Source organism: Corvus moneduloides, chromosome 3 (genome assembly GCF_009650955.1).
Source record: "Corvus moneduloides isolate bCorMon1 chromosome 3, bCorMon1.pri, whole genome shotgun sequence".
Taxonomy (NCBI): Eukaryota; Metazoa; Chordata; class Aves; order Passeriformes; family Corvidae; genus Corvus; species Corvus moneduloides.
Window position 1 is genome coordinate 52,879,026 of NC_045478.1, and position 24,245 is coordinate 52,903,270.

General features: G+C 37.8%; 1 protein-coding gene across 1 annotated transcript in view; it reads right to left on the reverse strand.

Moving 5' to 3' along the window:
• Positions 1 to 24,245, reverse strand: part of MAN1A1 (mannosidase alpha class 1A member 1) — a 142,990-nt gene that overhangs the window by 77,188 nt on the left and 41,557 nt on the right. Inside the window, exons 3-4 of the mRNA XM_032101574.1 lie at positions 19,667 to 19,782; positions 9,182 to 9,262 (exon numbers count right to left, since the gene is read on the reverse strand). Coding sequence (XP_031957465.1) covers positions 9,182 to 9,262; positions 19,667 to 19,782 — 197 coding nt within the window. The remainder of the gene's footprint in view (positions 1 to 9,181; positions 9,263 to 19,666; positions 19,783 to 24,245) is intronic.

Consider the following 24,245-nt stretch of genomic DNA (forward strand, 5'->3'; position numbering starts at 1 on the left):
AATAACATCTATTACTTATCACCTAATTGAAATTTTATAAGACATTCACAGTGAGAATATACTTCCCAAATATTTTACACAGCCCAGAATTTAAGCAGGATAAATTAATGCTGATGTATTCCCACTTTCAGCACCAATTGAGATAGTTTTATGTTGCTTTCATTTGCAGAAAGAAATAAAATTCTTGGCTGTAATATTATACATAAGAATTGTTATTGAGATATGAATAGTATATTTGCAGCAATCTAAATGCTGCTTGCAAATGGCTCCACAGAACCCTGTACCTAACCATATGTTGTACATTTTCTATTTGATCTGCAGAGGAACTCCACCACCTCTTCAGGCAGCATGTTTTTACCCTCCTTTTACTCATTATTACTGCAATTGCATTTTGTGCTGCAAAGGGACAGAAGACTGAGATAAAGAAAAGAGAGAAATGTCTTTGCAGGTGCCTGGCGATTCTGGACAGACTGTTAATAGCATGTAATCTCTTCTGTACAGTATATTAACCCAGATGCAAAGAATTCTTGTTAAAGTCTATCTAGAGCTGCTGCTGCTCACAAGGAAAGCACTCATACTACTATTTCTGATAGATATTCTCCCTCCAACTGTTCTGTAGAACCAGAATGAAGTGAAACTGCAGGAGTTAGTTGAAACCCAAATCCTCAGAAGAAACAAACAGCTCCCTCTCAGCTGCTTGAATTCTACTTAGTAACATAGCTCATGAGCTCATGTCAAATATACCAGCTGTTACAATCACAATCTGGTATTTCTTAGGTCTCATTATCATCCATTCTCTTTTCTAGCAATTGACCATCAGCCTACAGTAGTGTGGAGGTGAGCAGGGATTTTAGCTAAAATTAATGTGATGAGCAGTGAACTTTTTGGTTATTTCCAATGTCAACATATGAATGCAAAAGCATGTCAAATAAGTTTACCATGAACCAAACCAAATTTTTTTGTTGTTTGGAGAAAACTCCCCAAACAAACTCTTTTCAGTTACACAGAATGGAAACCACTTTAAATGGTTATGTACAGGTTGGAGTTCTAAAATGATGTTTCTCAGACCAAAATCAGGGCTCTGACTCCTGGTTTCATAGTAGGCTTAGTTATGGCAGCTACAGCAGGCTGTCACCACAGCTTCTCAGTCCCCTGCTGCGGATATGCACCCTGATGACAGACAAACAAAAGCAAAACATACCCACTGCTGGACTCCAGCAGACAGCAATTCACTGAAATAAGGCAAATTGCCACTATTCCCACTTTACATTAGCAGAGTAGCCTGAGGGCCCTTATTCTGAGGCACAAAAGCTGTTGGTGATGGCAGCTGATTGTGTGCCTGGTGGTGGTGTCTGATTGCGGTACAGGGCAGAGCCTCCATCAGGCTTCAGGTACTTAAGACCTGGGAAGCAGTTCCCTGTCAATGTACATCTGGTATCAGTAACTCCACAGCAGAGAGGGAAGAGAAGGAAATCGAGAAGCAACATCTTAATTAAGTGCAAGACTGGAAATCCACATCTCTGTTACTGTTCTTCCGATTTTCCTCAGAATTAAGTGTGGGGCCGGCTTGAGCAGCACAGTTGCACAGAGCAGCTGAGCAAGTAGCACTGGGAGAAAGGGGACAGAAGTATTAGGAATGAGAAAACTTTTGGAGTGAAGGGAACCTTTTTGAGAGAGATGGGTTTCATCAACAGTGACAATGTAATTGCACTGCAGGAACTTAAGAGACAGAAATAGAAGACTGAAGGGCAGTCTGCTTGCAACAGCAGAACAGTCTACATAAAAGAAAATCTTAGGAGTCAAGGTTATCTCCAGAATGTGAATCCATAGGGATTCTGCAGTACATTTTGATGCAGCTAGCACAGAAAGTGAACAGCATTAGATTTATTAAAGGTGGTGAAGAGACTGAAATAGTAATGGAGATTACAGACTGTGATAGGGGGAAACAGAGGAGATTTTAAATCCTTCTCTGTCCCTGAGTAGGCTGTTAAGTGCTACATTAGAGCTGATATAAACCTTGCTTTTATACACTGTAATGACAGCTTTCTGCAGGAACTCAGACTCTACAGGAGAAAGAATAGCTCTTAACTTAGTTTGACATACTACTGTCTAACAGGGGCCACATGCCCCAATTCAACACGCTGTTTTAAACAAAGGTTCACTTAGCTAACGTTTAAGTTTGGAAAGAGAATCAAGATGACCAACTGAAATGCACTTAGAAAGAAACAGCCAGATGGTTAAATTGCTTGGAGATGATTTGGAGAATAAAAGGTGAGGTTCAGAGTCCAAAATTCTCAAATCAAAAGGCTCAGATGACTTCTTTCTTTTGGTATGGCTGTAAAGAAAGTAATTAAAAGTAAAAATACATTGAGTCCAAGCAAAGAATACAGAAACTGATAACGATTGACAAGTTAAATGAAAACTCTTAAGTCAGGCTAAATGTAGTTTTTGAAGAACAAGTTTAAAGTTAAAAAAAAAAAAAAAGAGAAACATGAGGCCTGGTAGAGAGCTAGGAAAAACAGTAAGATGTCTGTTTAAAAGAGCATAGTGCATGAACCAAAGCCATTGCCAAAAATATAAACTTGCCCCTGCATTTGGTCTTGAAGAGCCTAGGCACATTCCCATGCAGGAACGCTCTTCAAAGAACAAGCCTAATGGACTGTTGCAATATTGAGGCTGGACTAGATGATCTCTTGAGGTTACTTACAAGTTGAATGGCTCCAGGATTCAATGAAATACCAAGTTCAAAAATCATAAATCTATAAAAATGAAAGAGAGCATAAAGATCATTTCAGAGCTGTACAGGAACTAAAACATGACACCACTGAAATACTGATGTATTGCTTCAAAGTGGCAGCAGATGGATGGTAGGTGGGAAACAGGACCCAAATCTGAAAACAGGGCTGCAGAAAACCACAGGCAATTGAAGTCTTCTAGTTTGTAGCACACAGGGAATTCTACTGCCAGTCTGTGAAGATGATTAAGGAGGAGTTAAGTGGCATTCACAGAGAAGTGATCAAGCTGATACAGTATGCCTGGTTTCAAACAGCATTAGAAATCAAGCTTCCAAGACATAAAAGGAAAAGTCCTCTTGTTAACTAGTGTCAAGTTAAGTGAGAGGAAGCAGGAGATAAAACAAGCGGTCAATTCTCACACTGGTGAGCTAAGATCCCCAAGGCACATACACTGGAACTTAATCACGATTTGCAGAAAAGGCCAATACCTTTGTATAGGTGACAAACTTCATTCTCCTACTATTCAAGACTGCTAAATAAGGGATTTTTTTTTTTTTTTATAGTCATGGAATTTAAATATTCTCTCTGAAGGGGCACCTCTACAAGAGGGAGAGACAGAAAGAATAGCTACAGCTAAATTCTGCAGAATGTCTCAGCACTATATGAAGTCAGCAATTTTCTATGGTCAGCCTGGCAAAGGCAGTTCTAGATCAATAGCATCTGCATCATTATTTTATGCCTGCTTCTCATTAGTAAGACACCACAACAATCACTGAGGGATGGTGGTTTACACTGAGCAGTGATTAGGTCTGTCTGAAGTCAAGACAGGAAGCCAAGATCATCAAGTAAGGTTGAACAGTGGCACTGTGACTCTGACTCTAAATGGAGATGAAAACTAATTATGTCATAACTTTTTTCCCTTTATTAAAAATATTTCTAATTAACATCTGGTGGAGAGTAACAGATTAAACTCTAAATCCAACACTTACCATCATGAAAAACAGTTTGGGTTTTTGGTTTTGGAGTTTTTGGAGTTCATTTGTTTGGTTGGTTTGGTTTTGTTATTCCTTCACCCTGATCAAAATAAATTAGTGTTCCTTCAAACAGGTTATACTACCACAGTAAAAAAAGTCCAAGTCTATTTTATTCCTGCTTCATGCCATGGAGAAGAACGGCAATATGAGCATATTATGCAGGAAGAACAGCTGCTGCATCCAAAATATTTTAACTCTGGGGAAAAAAATAGTTACTTATCCCATTCAAAAACCAGAAAAACTTCAAAGGAATCTGGGAACTTACCAGCTGAATCTGAAACTCATGTGCTCCTTATTCACTTCAGAGTATTTTGGATTTACTTTTTTGCTACTCATGCAAACAGCAAATTAAAAACTCCTTCTATTTCTGCCTATGCAATGTATTCCCTGGCTGTGGAACCAACCTTCAAGTAATACAGTCCCCTTATTACTTAGCTTTAGCAGTGCCTTTAAGAACCAGTTATGAGTAAAGCAGAAGACCTGGAGAACATGCAAACCTGACTGGACTAAGAGCAGGGCCATACATTTACCATGAATTTCAGCACCAGTATCACAGCTATTCCCAGCAGTAAAAATTACAGTGCTCAGAACTAATCTGTGTAATCTCTATGAATTCCAAGAAAGATCTTAGTTGCTGTTAGAGGATTCAGTGTTGTCCTCCTCCAAAAGTTAACAAGTTATTTCCTTATATGACTACATTTGGAAGTGTAAATATCTGGGTCTGCAGAATAGAGGATCTTGTTGCATGCAATACTCCTGACCCTTGGTATACCAGAATTTAACATCAAACTAGTAAGTACAGCAAAGCAGCTGTAAAACAAATTTCTCTCTTACATTTTATTTTTCATTTCAAAACAAAAAAATTACTTAGATGAGGAATCTTCTAAGACATGTCTAGTACTTTAATCAAGGTTTAATTTGAACAAAATGATCAAGAAAGTTTGAAAAAAAACCCAAACCTGTCCCAGTCCTATGGGATAAATCTATCATATTAGTCTCCCAGAGATACTTTAATGCAAACAAAAAAAAATTCAATACTAGCACTGCTTTCAAGAAGGCAGGATTATTTTTAATAATCATTTACAGCCACTTGATTTATGGAAAAATACCAAGGAATGATATTCACATGCAATATTATTATTAGGGACTTAAAAATCCAAAAGAAACCAAAAAACAACCAACAAAAAAAAAAGAGCAGCACTTAAGCAGTTACTCCTCTTAAAATCAAGTTTTCTGGTATTTGTAGCTGTTTTACAAATGAAATTGATATTTGACTGAAACTTTCTGGCTTGGGTTTAGACAGTTACCAAAATGAAAAAAAAAAAAAAAGAAAAAAAAAATCATATGACATTTCTAGCACTTTCAGGTATTTCACATTAATTCTAGTAAGGTAGAAACTGCAGGAATTTTAATAGAAAGCTTCTCATAGCTCTCTTTGCAAGTGAGCAGCACATATAGTTATCAAGAGGTAAGGTATTCAATTTTTTTCATTTTTAGAATGATTCACATTGGTGACTTTATATAAATGAACTATTATGTGAGCAGGATGTTTTAGGAACTACTCAGTATGACAGCATATTCTTTAATCGTGATTAGTTAGACTTACAAATGATTATGGAACACACAATGTGTTGCAGCTTTGGATCATTACCCATGGAAATGTAATTCAGAAGTACAAACAATAATTATTTCCATCACTCCTTCTACTGAAACATAGCCTTCTTTAATTAGACTATTGATAAGTGAGCACAGCAAATACAAGATTTTTTAATAGTTAACCTGATAAAGAATTAATCGAGCTTTTAAATAAGGAAGTTTAATCCTCCAAGCAGTGTGCATAAAGATTGTGCCACCTTTTTAGTAATACCCACTAATGTAATGGACTAACAGATTATTAAAGATATATTTTCTACAGTGGCAGCCAGCCTCTGGGGCCCTTAGCCCTTTCCACACCTCTCAGCAGCAGCAGGGAAAGTACAGACCCACATAACACAAGAAAACCTCATCCTGCTGCATCCCACTGTTTCCATAGGCAGAGGTTGGCTATTGCCTCAGCATATTGGATTTGGGAGACAAATCATGAAGTTTCCCTAAATCTGATTAAGGCAGAGCATGCTGAATTGCACTCCCTAAGCCACCGGGGCCATTGTTTAGGGACATGATTCTTGGAGAGCAGATGTGTGTTGGGTTGACCCTGAGTTGATGGACAGTCTTTAAGACCAATTACGCTTCTCACAATTTACATATTTAAACCGCACAGAAAGGCGGGACTTCCCCTTTTTTTTGGGTCGGAGCTCGCCTGCTGGAAGGTGGGGGGGCTCCGAGCCTCCCGGCCCCGCTGGGCCGGGCCGGGGCCACTGCCCCTTTCCCCCTTTCTCAGCACCACGGCACGGACCCTGGGTCGCTGGGGGGGACTGTCCCAGAGCCGCAGGCAGCTAAAACCAGCCATGGACTGCCACAGCTAAACCCATCCAGCGCGGCTTCTGGAGACAGGCGGGTCCCTCTCCTCTCCATGCGGAGCCGGCGGAGCCAGCGGGAGCCGGCAGAGCCTCCTGTCTGCAGCCAGCACACTTCGTGCTGAACTGAAGAGGACACCGTGCAGCCAGCAGCACAAAGGGAGCGAGGCTTTCCCCACCGTAAAGCCTGAACAAGAACACCCTTCAACGTGGTGGCTTCAGAGTCAGAGAGAAAGAGAAGTGAGTCACATGGGACGGAGCTGGAAATGGCGACAGGAGAGAAGAGGGCGGTGCCGCAATTCTGGCGCGCAGCTTAAAAGAAACCTTCTTGCATGCCGTGGTAAGAAACCGTAATACCACAAACTGTTTGTCTCTTTAATCCAATGAAAGAACATGGGGGGATGGAGTATCCTCGTGTGCCTGTGAAGATTGTGAAGAATGCCTATGCCAGGCTATATAGAAGTAGTGAGAGGCTGTTAGAGACTTGTGGCGAAGAAAAGCCTCTGTGTGCAGGCCAAAATAACTTATCCTTAAAAAGATGAATAACCCCATGTGATGGCCCATGTTTTGTAGTATGAAAGAACTGTGAAATTCTTCATGGGAGAGATGTTCTACACACAGCAGACTGTTTGTTTCCGGGCGGGTGTGCTGTTGGTGGCAGTTTGGGAACCACGTGCAACTGAAGGAAAACCTTTTCTTCCTTAAGCATAAGAGAGAGACTTTTCAAGAACTGCAACACTGACTAACATCCCATGTTCTGTTATCCCTTGTGTGAGCTGGATAAAAGGAGAGAAGTGCTGGAAAGGGGGGGGGGGGGGGGGGGAATTTACTTTAATTTTGTTTCGTTGTTTTCTCTTTACTTTTAATTCTGTTAGTAATAAAGCTCTTTCATTGTACTGCAACTGTTTAAGGTTTGTGCCTGCTTTGCTTTTCTCCTAATTCTTATCTCACAGAAGAAAAATAAGTAAATAATGGATATTTTGAATCAAAACCACTACATTTAATTGGTGTTTCTGCCCGGTTTCGAACTCAACCCGCTACAAGATGTCTAACAGAGAGTGTAAGAAGCAGTGGCAAGCATAGATGATGTCCTTCCTGGCCTGCAAGAGCTTGGCACCCTCCTTAATAATACACCTCTTCTCTGTGTGTAAGTGTCCATTTTACTTTCATTACTGAATCCGTCAATTTTAGAATGGGCACTAGCATCCATTATCACCAATATTCCACTGCAAAGAGTTCCACTTAATTATCTGTTGTGTGGAACACTTTCTTTTGCTTCAGATGTCTCCTCATTTCATTTGTGCAAGAGTTTTACTGGAACACGAGTGGTGCTTTCAATCTAGCTGAAGAGATAGTGGTAAAACTGCCTCTCTGAGGATGAAGGAATGGTTGAGAAGCAATGACTCGGTGTTATTTAGGTGAAACTATACACACTGATTGAAAGTGAGACTGCACATTAACAGACACAGGACATAAACCATCAACATACATATGGAATCACCAGCACTGATGACAAATGGTTCAGGCATTTGTTGGCAGACAAACTGCCACTTGATGTAAAGGCCCATGAGCATTCATCTACCAGCTCGCTGTCTGCCAAGAAATATCCTCTGCTTCTGTCAGAACTGGTGAATTAAAGTGTACCAATAGGTTATGCTGAAAAACTCCACACCTGTTCACCAAGTAGATCTCCAGTGAAAAGAGATGAAATAAAAGTAAAACAACATTTAGCAAAGACCAAGAAGCCAGGTCCCAAGCACCTCTCTGTTTTTTTCATTACTGTTGTCCAATAGCATTTTCCTCCCCAAAAATTACAAGACAATTAAAATACTAAAACCTTTGTATTTTAAGACATTAATGTCTCTTCAATACCATCTACACTTAGCACAGGACCATGGGAAATAAGCAGGTAAGTCTAGTTAAGACATAAATGTGTCAGAGGAACATTGTCTCCTTACAACTGCTTTGTCAGGTACATGACCCAACAGCACCTGCTAAGACAGCTTTAACATAATGAAAAATTTTAACAAAAATCATAATGCACAGCCATAGAATTTAAGTAATTTAAACTGACAGGTTCAAAACAGAGCTCTACCTAGTATTTGGGAAATTTATTTATGAAAAAAATTAATTTCCTTGGTTTGTGGAGTTTCCACCAGTAATTGCTTTGGATTTAAGGAATGATAAATTCAATTTACGGTTGAAGAGTATTAACTTGTGTAATCCTGTAATAAAATACTACTATAATCTAGAAACAGAAACAAGAATTTAAACTAGTAAGATTAAAGACTTTTCAAGTACCAAGCTAAAACTTTAAAATATCGCAATGTGTGTAACTAAAAATGGTACCTGTGACTCTTTTGGCCTTCTCCAAAAATATTACAGAAGTAATTGCATTTAGACAAAGATCTAAGACAAGACTGCATCTTTGTTCTCTACAGAAAGCATGACAGGTAATAGAGATTAATGGGTTATTAATGCTTTAAAGACATTCACAAGTATAGGTTTACAGTTGTCTTTTCATTCTTAACATGTCTTTTCCATGTGAGTTGAAGGTTCAGGTAGACAAACAGAAGCAAGAGTTTAAACGAGTTCAAGGATATACTTGAAACACATTTGGGAAGCAGGAAGCTGATGCACCAAATCTACCACTACCATACAGGAGGAACTCTATAATTCTATAATAACTCTAGCATGAAGCCCAGTAAGATGTACTGGGTGTGGTTCCAACTCAGGTAAAAAAACCCAAATATCATTTAACACTTAAATGAAATAATAGCTTTAGGACTTATACAAAGCAACAGACGCAAGAAGACCCATTGGACTGGTCTCCGCTGTACAAGCCATTTTCAAAGTTTTAAGCAGGTTTAATTAGGATAAATAAAATTCTTAAACTTAAATTTAATGTCTTATCTAGATGACGATATGTCAGATAAACCATGCGGAAATATCTTACTTCCTCTCCTGAAAGATAGTACGCTGAAAGCAGTCCACCGACGAAACGAATGTTCACTTCAAATACGGAAATTTCAGCATTCTGTTGAAACAAACATAGATTTATTTCTATAGAGGTTTGTTTGGTTTGTTTTTATTTATATATATACACACACACACATACAGGTATTAACGCACAACAGCTGTAAATAGCAAAGCACAGAAGAAGTTGGGAAGGCCAACATAAGAATTTAAAGCATTTCTTTCTCTTCCTCACTTTAATAAAATATCCTCTCCATTATCCTCACCCTGGTCAACTTTTCATCTCTTCTGTTTGGATACAGGGCTTTCTCTAAATCCACATATGTAAGTACTTTCTTGCAAATGATTTAGCATTTGCCCAAAAAGTGGTCTTGAATCACTACCTCCCCTCACACAATCTCAGACAGATCAGAATTGATCAGAATGTCCTATCAGATGTTTTCTACTTCAGTCTAAATGCAGCTTATTGCAAAAAATAAGGTAACATTAGAATAAGTTAATTACTCATTCTGCTCATGACAAAAATGCAATCATTATGTGTATTCACAAGGAAGCAGATAATCTTTCACTATTACAGTGACAGCCCGTCCCAAGCTGGTGCAGATAAATCTTTTACCAATGATAAAGACTAGGTCCAGGTGGTATCTATCCCAAAACTCGAAGTACATTCTTCCCTGCCTTTTGAAATTCAGGCATAAATGAGGAATCTGAGTCTCACATGGTTTTGTTCTTTATTAAGTCAATTCCAATTTTACCCCAACACATAGCATTTAGTCCACTTGAGGCATTCAGTTAAAAAGCTGATCTAGTGAAGTTTCTTAATTTTTACATTTTTATGTAATACTACCTTTTATATTTTTGTATTTCTGCAGAAAAATGGTAACAATCAGTGTCCCGAAATTTTGGGCACATACATAAGGAGTTTGACTTGCACATGTTCTGGGTTGCTCTTGCTTCTACTGAGTCACTTTTTCATTTTATATTTGCTGAAGTACACTACAGCTATATTTAATATAAATCAATGCATGGTGGAGTTGATGGATTTTCTTCTGCAAGACTTGCAGGCTTTTTTCATTCAGCCAGGTTTTGTGCTTTTCCAGCTAAAACATTCAGATGTCAGTTTACATAGGAGGGAAGAAGTTGCTCCCTGTTTTCTATGGATTTTGAATTGTAGTAAACTGGCTTTAGAGAAAAAACAAACAGACCAGCACTAGGCTACTTATTAGAAATACTACCTCATGCTTTTCAGTTTGCAAAGTGCTCTGATTAAGAAAAGGTATCTAGACACATTGCAGAATTCGTGCATTTTTTGTAAATTTTAAAGGTACAGGCTTCAAAACACTCTCAGACTTGCTACAGTGCTAGTTGGTTTACATTGAGGAATTTAACTTTTCTCCTTTAACGTGTATTCGGCACTTCCCCCTCTAAAAAAGAGGAGATTATTTTGCTCAGAATTACTCTGATCAATATCTAATTCATATAGTATATATGTGTGTGCCTGTATAGTTTTTTAACACATGTGAGCACAATTCAAAGGGGCTGACAAAGTAAAGCCATCACACACATCTGTCTCTTGAAAACTCAGATTGGCATCATGGGTTAAGACTGCAAAGTAATCTTGATGTCTTGTAGTATTCAGAACATAACACTTTCTCAAGTTTATTTTGAGTATTCTAGAAATCTGCAGTTTCTCCCTGTCACTGCTCTCCCCCACTGGTCCTCTTATTCTTTCTAAAAGAAACAACGAAGTTTAATTTCTGCAGCTTAATTTCTGTTTCCAAAGATTTCTTTTTTTTTTCAGAATCTGGTATTTCTCTTCCCAAGTGTTCAATCATTGTCTCACTGAATGCAGCTAATAAGGCAAATGGAAACAGGTATTTACCTCAACTTTAATATTGCTGTACATGCTTTTTTATTATGCCATGACCCACGTTGAACATGGGGAGGTGGATATAAAAAAATTTAAATCCTCTAGAATGCTGAACTGACCAGAGGCTGCATCTGTTTGCCTGCTAAGCAGGCTACAGGTGCAGGAACGCTACAGTACCTGTATATTAAATACAGAAGTCTACCTTAAAATCCAACATATAAGACAACTAGTAGAGAACTGATTTGACTAAAGAAAGACTGATCTGACCTGTTCCTGACTGAAGAAAGGATGATTAAGTGAGTGAAAGGGGCAGCTTCTCTTCCCTAGCTTGATTGAGCTAGCTATTCATAGGAAACTCCTATGAATAGTATGAGAATATGAATATGTGAACCTTCTTCAAAAGTTCTTTCCCTTTCATTCCTGAGCCTCAGCACATGTCCAGTACTTTTCTTTGATGTGGGAATGTTGAAGCCATAAAGAGGTAGGTGTCAGGTGAGGAAATGTGTTAATCAGATATCCCAGACACTTGTGTTTCCTTTGAGAACTGAATTAAATTACTTTTTGATTTTCCATTGCTCGAAGTAAATTGAGTGGCGTATGACTTGAATATTTCATCTCCAGAACCTCACATTTTGCCTTTCTGGATTTAATATGACCACTTAACTCACAAAGCCATTGCTATCTTTCAAGAAGTGCAGAGGCTCTCTCAGGAAGGCTTAGTATGACATCTGCTTCTGGAAATCAGTTACAGACAAGAAGACTACTCGGAAGCAATGTGAGTAACAGTTTTACTGTTGAGCCACAAGGATTAATTGTAATACTGAACATGTGTTGAAGGGGTGATCGTTCAGGACATTTCTTGAAGGCAACCATTGTTCTAATGCTTTCAATTTCCCAACAGGTCACTTGAACCTCTTAACCTTCATTTGAAATCCTTGCCTCTTACCAAGATCTCAATGCAAGCCACTGAAGCAGACAAACACCGTGACAGACATTTCATTAATGGTAGATTTGAAAGCTGTATGCCTAATACATAGATACTCTTAAACTTGTACCAGGTTAGTATTATTCTCAGCACACAAATAACAGTAATGGGCAAAACAAAGTTTTATAATTTTATGTAAAAAAACATCTCTATATGGGAAGTTTGTGTGAAGAAATAGTCTGTTAAGAAAAATGAACTTGTCCTAAAAGTAGGAGATTTCTGCTACACCAACTTCACCCTTCTTTCTGTTCTGATTTTTAAAATTTGTGTATGACACATTGAAGATGCCACACCCTGATCATTACCCTCTTTTCATATTTTAAATCATCCACATACAGTTTGCACAAATAAGTCTGTATATTTCTACTCAGCAGTCAAATCCTAAGTAAGCAGAATTTTTTTTATTTTGCTCTCTGATCAAGCTGTACATAAATACCTTATGATCCATTTAACAGCACCAAAAAATACCAGAAAAACTTTCATCTTTGTTGCAGTGGGGATACTACAACACGCATCACATCTGAACTTCCAAAAATGTCTACTTCGCCATCTGTAGAGGTGAGAATTATTATTTATTGCAAATTTACCCTTCTCCTTCAAATAGGCATTGTATCATTTACATAGCAAGTCTGAGAAGTGGTTGAATTAATTTCATTATATCTAATAGAAATCCTGTAAGGCAAAGTGACTGGATGTGTATATTTCAAAACAACTATGATGTTCCTTTTTTAAGGTACCAAGTGTAAAAGATGGCTCTGAACACCTGGATAAATACAATTTCTAATTTTATGATCTTTACTGTAGTACCTGAAATAGTACCCCAGTTAGTACCCCAAATACTGTTTATCAGAATATCTGAAACACCTTTATTAGTACACATCTGTGCTAACATCTAAACATCAGTTTGATCTGATATTTGCAGGCCTCCCTTTTAGAAATAATTCCGAAAGTCTGTAGATACTTGGAAAAGTGTTATGTGTATTGGGAACAACATGTTTTTGTTTTAATTCCAGGGCTTTTATGTTAATTGCTGAATGTGAGTAATTAGGTCTTTCACTTTATATTTATTCAGTAATTTATCATTCACTATTTGAACCATAAATGGAATAGTCCAAGTACTATACAAGATTCAGAGGAATTGTGACTTCTGCTCACTGTACTTGTGAAAAAATAGAAAACAAAAAGCAACATATTAATCCAATATGTGGTGCAAGAGAAAAGCTGTGACAGGTTTCAGGAATTTCATCTGGTTTCCTTGATTAGCTTCTAAAGATGAAATTGAAGACATACAACATCCTTTACATTGCTGGCTAGACACATAACACCAAAGTAATGTTAAAATTGCTTTTTAAGCAGTACTAAAACCATAGCTCAGAAACACTCAAGATGCTAGAGAACATTGCAGATATACTGGAAAACCTATTACCCTAACGCCTTTTAAAGAAAGGGAGAGTGACAATGCCTTAGCAAGACCCATCTTCAAAAAGCAACAAATATAACCAAATAGGGAGGGGGCAGGCAGAATAAAGAATAAATATAAGACTTATATGAGTTAGCCTGTATCACTCTGCATTTCTATTTTATTTACAAACCTATGACAGGGCCAATCTGATCTCAGCTGCATCTCACCACTCGACTTCCCTCAACCTTCCATAAACCAGAGGATTAAGACTACAACTGGTAAACTACTGCGGCTTCAAACAGCTGTTATTGAATTTAATATTGAAAGCACTGTTCAGACAAGAAACTACAGTCAGCTGAGCTCTCCTGGAGGCCTTTCCCTACTGAACCCCTCCAGCTTCCCAAAAATCAGTATTCATATACTTCTGGATCATTTCCTTAATGCATCTCATTCCTGATAATCTTCCTCTCCACAATTCACAGACAAAGGCCAAAACAATTTCCATCTGTATTTTCCCATGGGAAGTCATCCTCGCTGATTAACACAACATTTGAAATACAACACTATTTTATTTATCCAGTGTCAGGTTCCACCTGGCACTCACCAGCAGCACTGGTAACATGTTCTGCCATTCAAAATTCAACTGGAGAAAGTACTGTGAGCTCTTTACACAGATGAATGTATTCCCAATAATCAAGTCACCCTAACTGATACTTGATAAAGAGCTTACTCTCTCAGTTTTTATAAAGATAACAAAAAATAATGCCACAAATCCTATCAAATAATTTGTTTCGGTTTTCTCTATCACAAAGATTCCTTCCCTTTGGTTCTCCTGTTCTTGTATCATCAAGAGTGTATAGAACTTCAGTCACCTCATCTGCATTTCCATCTATTGCTCCTATGTACCAGGAATATAGAGGCTCCCCCCACGCACACACACCATGGCAAGCAGCCCATATCCTGCAGTTTAATAAGGAGACACCAGGGACCCTATATTGAACAATGCTGAATAACGTACATAATTCTACACTAAAAAGTGGACACAAAGGGCCCACATTTCCTGTGAAATGAGATGAACTTGCAATTATTATTACTATTAAATAATAACGTTCCCCGTTGAAGCACAAAGGTTGGGAACAGCAACAAATCCTAGCATTTTCAAGCAGCCCAGGAAGTATGATAGAGCCATGGATAGTACTACAGTAGCTTACTTTCAACTATTGTAATTAAACAAGATTTTAATTACTTGCCATTGTGGGCAAAAAGTTTCATTCATATTCCACAAATGAAGCTTACTGACAAGTTTGCTAAAATATTCAGTTCCCAAAGACATGGAAAACAGTCTTAGCAACCTTTTTATCACAAGTGTCAAAGGCTGGTTATTGCATAACATGGTATTTAACCTTGCTGAAGTCCCCACATGGTAAACTGCAAGATCTTCAACAGGCACAAAAATAAAGTGCTACTGAAGGCATTAATGAACTCTAGCAGCAAAAGAACTGCATTTAGTAATGAATTTGCAGGACGTCCTTTTAGCCCATCAAAATAGGTTCTTACACATAATCAAAACAAAATCAAGTCACTTTGAAGTCTGGCATTTAGAGTGTACTAATAAGTTATGTGACAAACTAGTAATCAAATAGTCCCACAAACTAAAGAACCATTTTCAGCTGCTGGCTTTCTTAAGATTTTTCTCCAACCCATTATACGTTTACTCACACCTCCCATGACTTTTTTTTTTTTTAATGGGAAAGTTGTTCCAAATCGTTGTGTTAGGAAACTTTCTGATTTTCTCACTTGAAGAGGAAAAAACATGAAGAATAAAGAGCCAAAAAACCATAATGTTCCAAGTGAGAACATTAGAGTGTGGACCGCTAAATACAATTACAAGTCAATCATAATTCCTACAGTTTGAGAGTCGTAGGAGTTAGATTTGAAATTGCTGAAGTTTGAAATAAGCAAACTGAAGTCTGAAAGTCTGTCCTGTTACTGACTGCTACACCACAGACAGAGCTGAGCCAATGATAAATGCTGGAAGCCTTATTAATTACAGCTGCAAATAATATTTGCTACTCTGGGATCTTGGGAAGGGGGTATGTTAGTCTATACATGACAGCAGAGAAAAAAACATAACTTCAAGTTTCTCTGCTTTTTCCAGTTCTCTTCCCAAATAGTAGAAGTATCACTCACAAAACTTCTACATTGCATGAAGCTACTGACAAAACGTCTTTAAAGGATACTCAGATTTGGTGAGCTAAGCACAAAGATGAATATCAGAACTGGTAAGTTAGCCTTCAAGCTTCCAAACTGGCTTATAAAATCAGATACAGTGACTGACTGACCTCTGAAACAGCTTTGCTTAAGAGCATTGGTAGGACACAAGACCGCAGGTACACTCACCTTCTTACTCATTCCCTTCTCTTTATGCAGTTCCTCAACTCATTAGTACCTGTCTTCAGGAGCAAATAATGACATGCTCTTCATACTTTCCCAGTTTCCCTCTTATCCCATCAAGTGCGTGGATTTCTGCTCCATATCTCATTCCCATTCTGATCCTGTCTGGCTACACTTGCATCAGACAGCTGATCAGTGGGTCAGGGTATGAACTCAGGCTCTGTTCAATGTACAATTTGACTGTTAGCACCTTCTGGTCTTGGTGTGAGCCCCTGTTGTTCCAGTCAATGTCCAGACATGCCTTAGGACACCGTGAAGGCCAAAGAATGCTCCCAGTAGGCAATAGGAGCAAGACTGCCCTTTTGCAGGGAAGGAGTTTAGCCGGGCTGAAGAAGAGGGGGATGGATCACTTGGTCATTCATCCTAAACATACTGGGGTGTGTCTGGGCAGAGAAGCAAAGCACCATCAATTCCAATACTTAACAACTCCCAAACTTTCACTGCTGAGCTATGTGGCTCAGCTCCTGCACCACTACTGCCCTATACCTGATCCCTTCATTTGCCTCATTAAGATCACGTTTCCCCTCTCTCTTCCCAAGCATGTATTCAGTGTGATTTGGCTCTTGCACTGCAGAGACCGATAGCTTTTTCCTCCCTAGTGTGAAGCAGAAGTGGGGTGATGGTACAGAAACTCTTTCAGAAAGCTCTCTGTGTGTGTGCAGCTCCTGAAACAAATAATAAAAAATAAGAGCAGAGAAGCAGGCAGCAGTGCATAGTTGTAGCTAGGAAACAGCCAAGCTCCCTAAAGATCCCATGAAAGACTGGTTCCCTTTTCCTCCCTTGTAACCTGCTGATACACAGCCCAGCCCAGCTGTTGCAGCCGTGGGTTGTGCACTGTGAAGGGGCGTGTGGGCAGCAGCATGTGTGGGGAGGTCAGACCAAAGCCTCAGCTATGTTAATTAGAAGAGCATGAAGAGAGATGAAGTGACTTAACAGAGTACAGAGCACATATCCATGGTGCAAAGACCATGGATTTAGCCACTGCAAATGCCAGCTCTTTCCAAAGGTACAAGTAAGTCTACATCTCTTAAAATATTGACAGAATCAGAAAATGCAACTTAATTCCTGAAGGAATGGCTCAGTTTAGCTGAAACTTCAGCAAGGTTTCAAATACAAAAAATGTCAGCATTGCAACGTGGATATCTCAGTTATAAAATCACAGGGCTACCAGCTACAGCTGTAATGAACACAGCCTGTGTTATACTCTAAAAGGGGAAGCATCTAAACATATCCACTGACAAGCTCGCTAAAATGCACAAGTTTGCCAAGAAAGGTGCTGCTGACTTAACTAGAATTTTCCTTCAAAATCAAAATCTATCTTTGGAAAAGTAAAGAAGAGCAACCCTGACATCTAATTCATTGAACTGTGGGACTGCATGAAGAGATGCTGCCATTTCCCGTTAAGTCATCTTTACTCCATAAATCCTTTCATGTGGATGAACTAGTGCCTACTTTACAAAGTGACATTAGGAATCTTTTATGATCAGGTGTTGAGAATGGTGTGAGTGCTGGCCAAATAGTCTGATGAGTATCTTCTAGAGTTTGTAAAATTTTCCTATACCTAGCTGCATTGACATAGAACATAAGGAGAAAAGATTCTGCTACAGAATACAGTCACAGCTATTTTTGTAAAGAACATCTTAAAGAAAATTGAAAATTTGAAAGACATTGTTCTAAGAATAAATGGAGAGAAAAACTAATTCTATTTGTGCAAATAAAGGCCAAATATGCTGATTAGGCAGTTGCTGCCCAGGAAATGACCAGAAACATCAAACACAAGTTTATACTACTCATAAGAAATAACTCATAAGGATATGTCAATGTGTCAGTTATTCTTAATAAATCACTTTCATGGGACAAAGGTTTCTGAAACAGGAGCAAGTAATAGTGTACATACACATAACATTATTGCAGAAAACATCATGTAAAGCCTGCTACATGATAAACGCTTAAACACAAAAGAGAACTGCTGTTCTTTAAACTGTAATACAAATACAAAACAGCATTTGAATGTAAAACCTATACTTAAAGTGGAAAACTAAACAAAAGTGCAAGTTGAGTAGCTTTCAACAATCCTGCCATTAAACAAATGGACATTCCTTATTAAATTTGGTGTTGCAGTTATTTATTTTAATTTCCTTGTTCCAGTTTGGGAAAATCCATCTACCTGCTGCTGATGCCAATGTAAAATTCGATTACATATGATTATGAAGTATTATGAAAATAATTTTGTGAGGTGTTGAACTCCAGGCTGCTATTTACAGAAATATCAGTAACAATATACTGTTACTGCCACAGGTCAGCGTTATCTGTAAACTAGCTTTGGTAAATCTGATCGACTGCTGCATTGATCAACTGATGGAATACAAAATTTCTGACATTTTCTTAGCTTATAAGCATTAGTGAGAAAAAAATAGGTGCATTAAAAAGAGGAAATGTAGGCAATACCATGTATAAGTTTCCAGTATCAGATATAGCAAGATTTATGTAAACCCAAAGATTTTCATGTTAATAATGTAAATCACTCTACAATACTTTACAACACTCCTCCAAGCAGAGCTCAGATCATCCTTTTAAGTGGAGCGGGTTATTTTCTGTTGTTTTATCCTTGTTTTTTAAACATCTTGATAATACCAAGCTAATAAGACAGGAATTTAGTATTATGAAAACACCTGTAGGAAAAAAAATCCTTATGCACAAAATGAAGTTAGTATTCATTCAGGCTTCTGACACTATGCAGAAGCACTGTTTAATATGCTCTATTTACATTGTAAATGTAAATATAAATGCATACTAAATTACTGCTTATATAAACTATGTAATATCCACTCATTAACTCCTTCTTGAAAGGATAATTAATTCTCAAGCATGGAAGAGAACCTAATTAAACGTGACTTTTGCATAACTTATTAGAAAGAGTACTTTGTTTTCAGAAAGTGTTTCTAACATTAAGCATGTCAACTACAAGAGCTTTTAAGTGCTCAGTGTACTGTGCCTACTTTACTACACTGTTCAGAGGTGCTTCATCAGCTCTCCATACCCAACAATCAATCCTCTGGCCCAAAAACAAAAAGAAAAAAAAAAAAAGAAAAAAAGACCAAACCCAGGACTTCTCAATTTAATTGAAGAGATTCCTGCCAGTTCAGGGCCTTTCCAGAATAAAAGCTTCAGTAATGAACTTTTCCCCCAACTGCATATTTGCCACTTAATAGGGTGATTTGTGCATGCACTTGAGAATGATGTGACCTGATGCTCCATAAGACTAAAGCAATTCAGCTGTGCCAATAGTTCAGCCTAACTCGTGATATTCAACTTTACTGGAATAGCCAAAGAACCTAAGTAGTATGTATGGCATGTACCTTTCTCTAAACACAAGTAAAACTTGTGGAAGATTTCACAAAGGGGAAGTGTAAAGGGTTTACATAATGAAAAAGTGAATACTTGAAGGGTCCCAGTTCTTCTATCCAGAAAAGCTGAAAAGGCTGTTTTTTACTTTATAATGGCAAATACTCTATTTCCTTTTCCCTTCCTTCAGTCCAGCTTAATGCCTTCCATCTACCTAAATCTCTCTGATTGAAAAAGAGCATATAAGCAGAGCGATAAATTTCCTCCTTTCCAGCTTCCTGCCTTGTTTTATCTATCAATGATCTAAATTCTTTAGCCTTGCATCATGCTTGTAATACTAGAACCCAGTCCTCAGTTGGCCTCTGGAGACTAAACAGAGCATTAAATGTTAATCAGCAACACTCCTTACCACATTGAAATCCAAGTTTTTTTCAACCCACTCCTTGGCTTCTTTGAACTCCTCTTTCATTTCCATGATATAGAGAGTATCAAGGGCATCCACGATTGTTGCTCCTTGTATGTTACCTGAAATACATGAAAAGCCAGTGATTTACTTTCCAACAGAAGACTCTTCCATTAGATCTAATTAATTTAAATTAATTTTAATTTCAAAATCCAATTACAATTAATCCAATTAAAAACTGGGTGCATAAGCATTCAAGTGGTAACTAGTAATTCACAGCCTTTACTTTGATTCCCATGCCACAACCCAGCATCATAACATTTAAGTATTTCTTCCAGTAATGAACTTTTGAAGAGCTGTTCTGATGCACTGTATTTTCAGCCATAATTTTGCATTTTAAACCACTGATAAAACAGTTCACTGTAAAATGACATAAAACGCAGTAAATCTCAGTAACTGAGAAATTCCTGTTTCTTCCAGTTTGGAATGAAAACCATCAGTTGCTTTTTTGTTTTTATACTCAGTAATATACATAAAGCTTTAAGAAGCTGGGATGTACTGATCCCATTTCAGTTAGGAAAGCCCTTTAAGAAGTACAGTCTGTAGAAAACAATTTTTCTGATACTGTGCACCACCGTGTAACCTGCACAAGACAGCACTGGGGGAGGCAAAGGCAAACCTGCACACATGGGGTTGTCAGCTCAGGAGGTGCTTGCAAGGCACTGGTTTTTAGAGCAAATTCTGGTGGTCTGCAGAAGCAGCACCCTTCTACCTCTGTTATAGAGATAAGTAAGAGCTAGCCTTGACCTAACACTACAAGGTGAAATATCATCAGTATGTTCGCTTTTGAATGGATTAAATGTTCATCACTCTGTACCGAAAGGTTAATGTGGAGAGTGGAGTTCAAGAAAACACAGTCACTCAAAATACTTTCCCATGCTTACTTCAAATTTACCTTGACCTTTTCAAAACACCACTTTTGTCTAGGAAAAGTTTCAATTCCTATTTACTGAATAATGTCAAAAATTCAATTTTGACCACGCTACTAAAATTTATGTTTCCAAACTCGGCTCCCACAGTTTTCATAATGAATGGAAAAACACTGTTTTATTTTAGAGAAGACTCTGATACAGAAGTAAACATTTAGAATTACAAAATAATTTAGGTTGCAATCAACAGAGAAAGTCATTCAATCCAATCCCTGTCTCCCTCAGAAGGGCTAATGAGTCAGGTGAATAGCTGACTACTCATTCAGGAATTGATTGCACCAGGGGAATAACAAGATAGTAGCTACAATTAATTAAAGAACTTGATTATCATCTTGTCTCTGAAATACCTGACAAAAAGTAAATTTTATTTTATAAAGTTATCAAATATCAGAACTCAATTTTTCATATTTAAGAAAGAAATCTACTGTATCAGTCAATTCTTGTGTTCACTGCCATCATGGGTTTCCGCTTCCACATGAAACACAGAGGTGATTGGAGAGCTCTACATAGCAGGATTGACACCACTGTCTTAAATTAAGCTTCCAGGTAGAAAATAATTTTCCATTTCCACCATCTTAAACAAAATAATATTTTAGGTTATTACAACAATTACTTAGTACATTTTACAGAATCAGATGCTTTCTCTATTTTAGCAGTTGCTTATACCACCCATTTTTGGAATGTCACTTTCCTACTCTGAAGGAAGTAATCTCTAAATTTTCCCCCAGATATTCCGCTAATAAAACTGCAGCATACTTTGGTAAAAACAACATCATATCCTCCCAGAGCTTATTTGGAACTTGGCTGTCTTTCTCTAATATTAAAGGAAAAGTATTCCTTTAAACTTGGCTAAGCGACTTACATTTTTCCTGAGTTTATGAGAAAGGCAGAGTGGAAATCTGCTGGAGGACATCTGCTCAAGAACACTATTGCAAAAGCTCTGGAGATGTCTGGTAACTCCATACAACAAAAGCAGTTCCTAGTGAACCTTTACAACTGAGCTCTACTTACAGAAAAATCATCTATGACCTGATTTGCTTCAGTGGATTGTCATAGGCTCACCATGCAAAGACATTCTTTGTGATAATCCTCTTGTAATACAACTAACACCACCACTAAACAGTTGAGCTTTCAATTTTAAGGATTAGTACTTGAGCTGCAACTCACTACTAAGTCAGAAGAAAACGGAGAAAATACAGAGAAACCTTATTGAGGAATCGCCCTTGGAGTCACGTACTATGATTTTTTTTCCTGAGTCTGGCCTATGGGGTCTGCTTAAAGCACAGACTTCTCCTTGTAGACAGACAGAAAAAAATGCTAGAATCTCAAGTAGATCTTAATTTATTTGAAATAACTTTTGCTATTATTCTGAAGGCTCCAGAAAACAGAATAAAACAATTAATGTGACAATTAGTCAGGTTTGTCTCAAACAGCTGTACTTCAAAGTTCTTGATAAAAGACAAAAGAACAGAGAAAGACTCAGTTTAGAGGTCAGAATAACAACTTGTGAACAACTGCAGTTTACACTAAGTCAGCCAACAGGATAACTTAAACTTGAGAGTAGTATGGAAATTGTGACACTGAACAGTTCATTAATAACCAGTCAGACAGTGGGGGGGGGGGGGGGGGGGGAGAAGGAAGGCAAAGAAATTAAAAGAACATTTCTTATTATGGGATAAGACCAAACATTTCACAAGCCTATATAAGCTATGCTTCTCAAAGCACAGCACATAAATTATTAAATACAGTTATCATTCTTGTTCATTCCTACATGACATTCCCAAGGAATTACACAGTAGTCATGGTCTACAAGAAGCAAAGACGATTGCCAGGCAATTACAGTACACACTCATGACACAGAATATTTGGACAAGAGAACTGTTTTCTTATACACCTACAGTACTGCTATAAATCTGACTAACAGTGAGCACTGTGTTACAAAGAGTGCCAGAAAAGTTGCAGTCACCATGGCAGAGTTTCATAGTTGCCCTAGGCAGGAGGAAGACATCACAAAAAATACTTGGAGCAAATTCATACACCTCAGGTAAATATAGATATATTTTGCAGATAATTAAAAAAAAAATATATATATATAAATATACTCAAGAGAAAATTAACTTGAAACTCATAAATCATAAGCTCAAAGGGAGTAATTTTGATGATAAAAGAGATAAGCAGATGTACAAGCCTACCAAAATGAAGAATTATTAGTCTCTACCAAAACCTCCAGAGCAAGTACTAATCTATGCTCCATTTTACTTCTGTTGTTAACCCTTTACTTTTCTCTCTCGTCTTTACTCACGGCATCATTTACTCCACGGGATTAATAGAGAACACATAAAATAGCCTACTATTAACTGAAAAGAATGCAAAAGAAATCAGTCAACATGAAATTTCCAGTAGACTATCTACATCTACAGAGCTTCCTTTCCAGTTCAACACTTAAAATCTTAAGCAATGATCTGGAAGAAAACAAAAAAGAACATACTGCTAATAAGATTTGTGGACTATTAACCACAATGGCTTATTACCCATCATTTCAGAATAGTATGATATAAAGCACAGGCAGCCTGTATCTCCTCTGTGTAATGCACAGTTGGCCCATTTAAACTGCATGCTTTTTAATATCTAACAATGCCAATGGATGTGCACACAAATAAAAGGAAAAGAGATTACATTAGAGAATGGAGTAGCATCTCGGGGCTGGGCAGCAAGAGCAGAATGAGAAGTGATCAGAGGATGAATAACTTTGTATGAGTTTCCAGGATGCCACTGCAGGGAGAACTGCTGTGGATGTGAATGACAACCTTATTAGCACAGCTCTGTGACTGAGCTTATGTGGCCATATGGTTTAAGAACCACAACTGGCTTACGGCCAAACCCTTTGCAGTGTGTGCCAAAATAAGTTCTCACTTGTCTAGCCCAGGCTTTTAGACATGGCTTATATGCTGGCCAGAAGAGTCCGAAATAGGATACTTCAGAATCAATGCTTGTTGGTGCACTTAATAGTTTTTACAATTTCCTCCCATCCCTTGCATACCAAGCTTGGCATTTGAGAATACATATAGGTTTGACTAAAGTAACATTCTGATTTGAGCTGTAGGTTTCTTGGAGCATTGCTTCAAAAGCTGACTCATGTCTTAGAACAGTGTTTTCCTTTATTTAAAGTTCACTGAAAAGGTTCCTATCCAATATCATTAGCAATTTGAAGTGTCAAGAGTGATTAATTATTAAAGTGTGCTATGCCAAAACATGAAACTCTTGACTCAAGTACTGGCAAACCCTCAGCAATATTAACACTTTTAATTTCAGTGACTATTAGCACCTGTGCTAAGAGTGGGGAAAGAAAAATTAATTCAATTTTTAACAAATCTAGCTTTTTGTATGTGTAACATGAAACAATATAGTGATAGTTCTAGAATGTTCTTCTAAATCTCCAGTATTTTATACATCTGTGCATTTTACAGCCAGCACTGGTGTCTTTTAATTTGACAAAGCTCAAATAATTTTTCCCTCATTTCTTATCTCTGTGCTTCCTGTGGAAGCCTTTGGCATCCACCACACTTCTGGCACCCGTGCAGCTCAGCTACATGTTT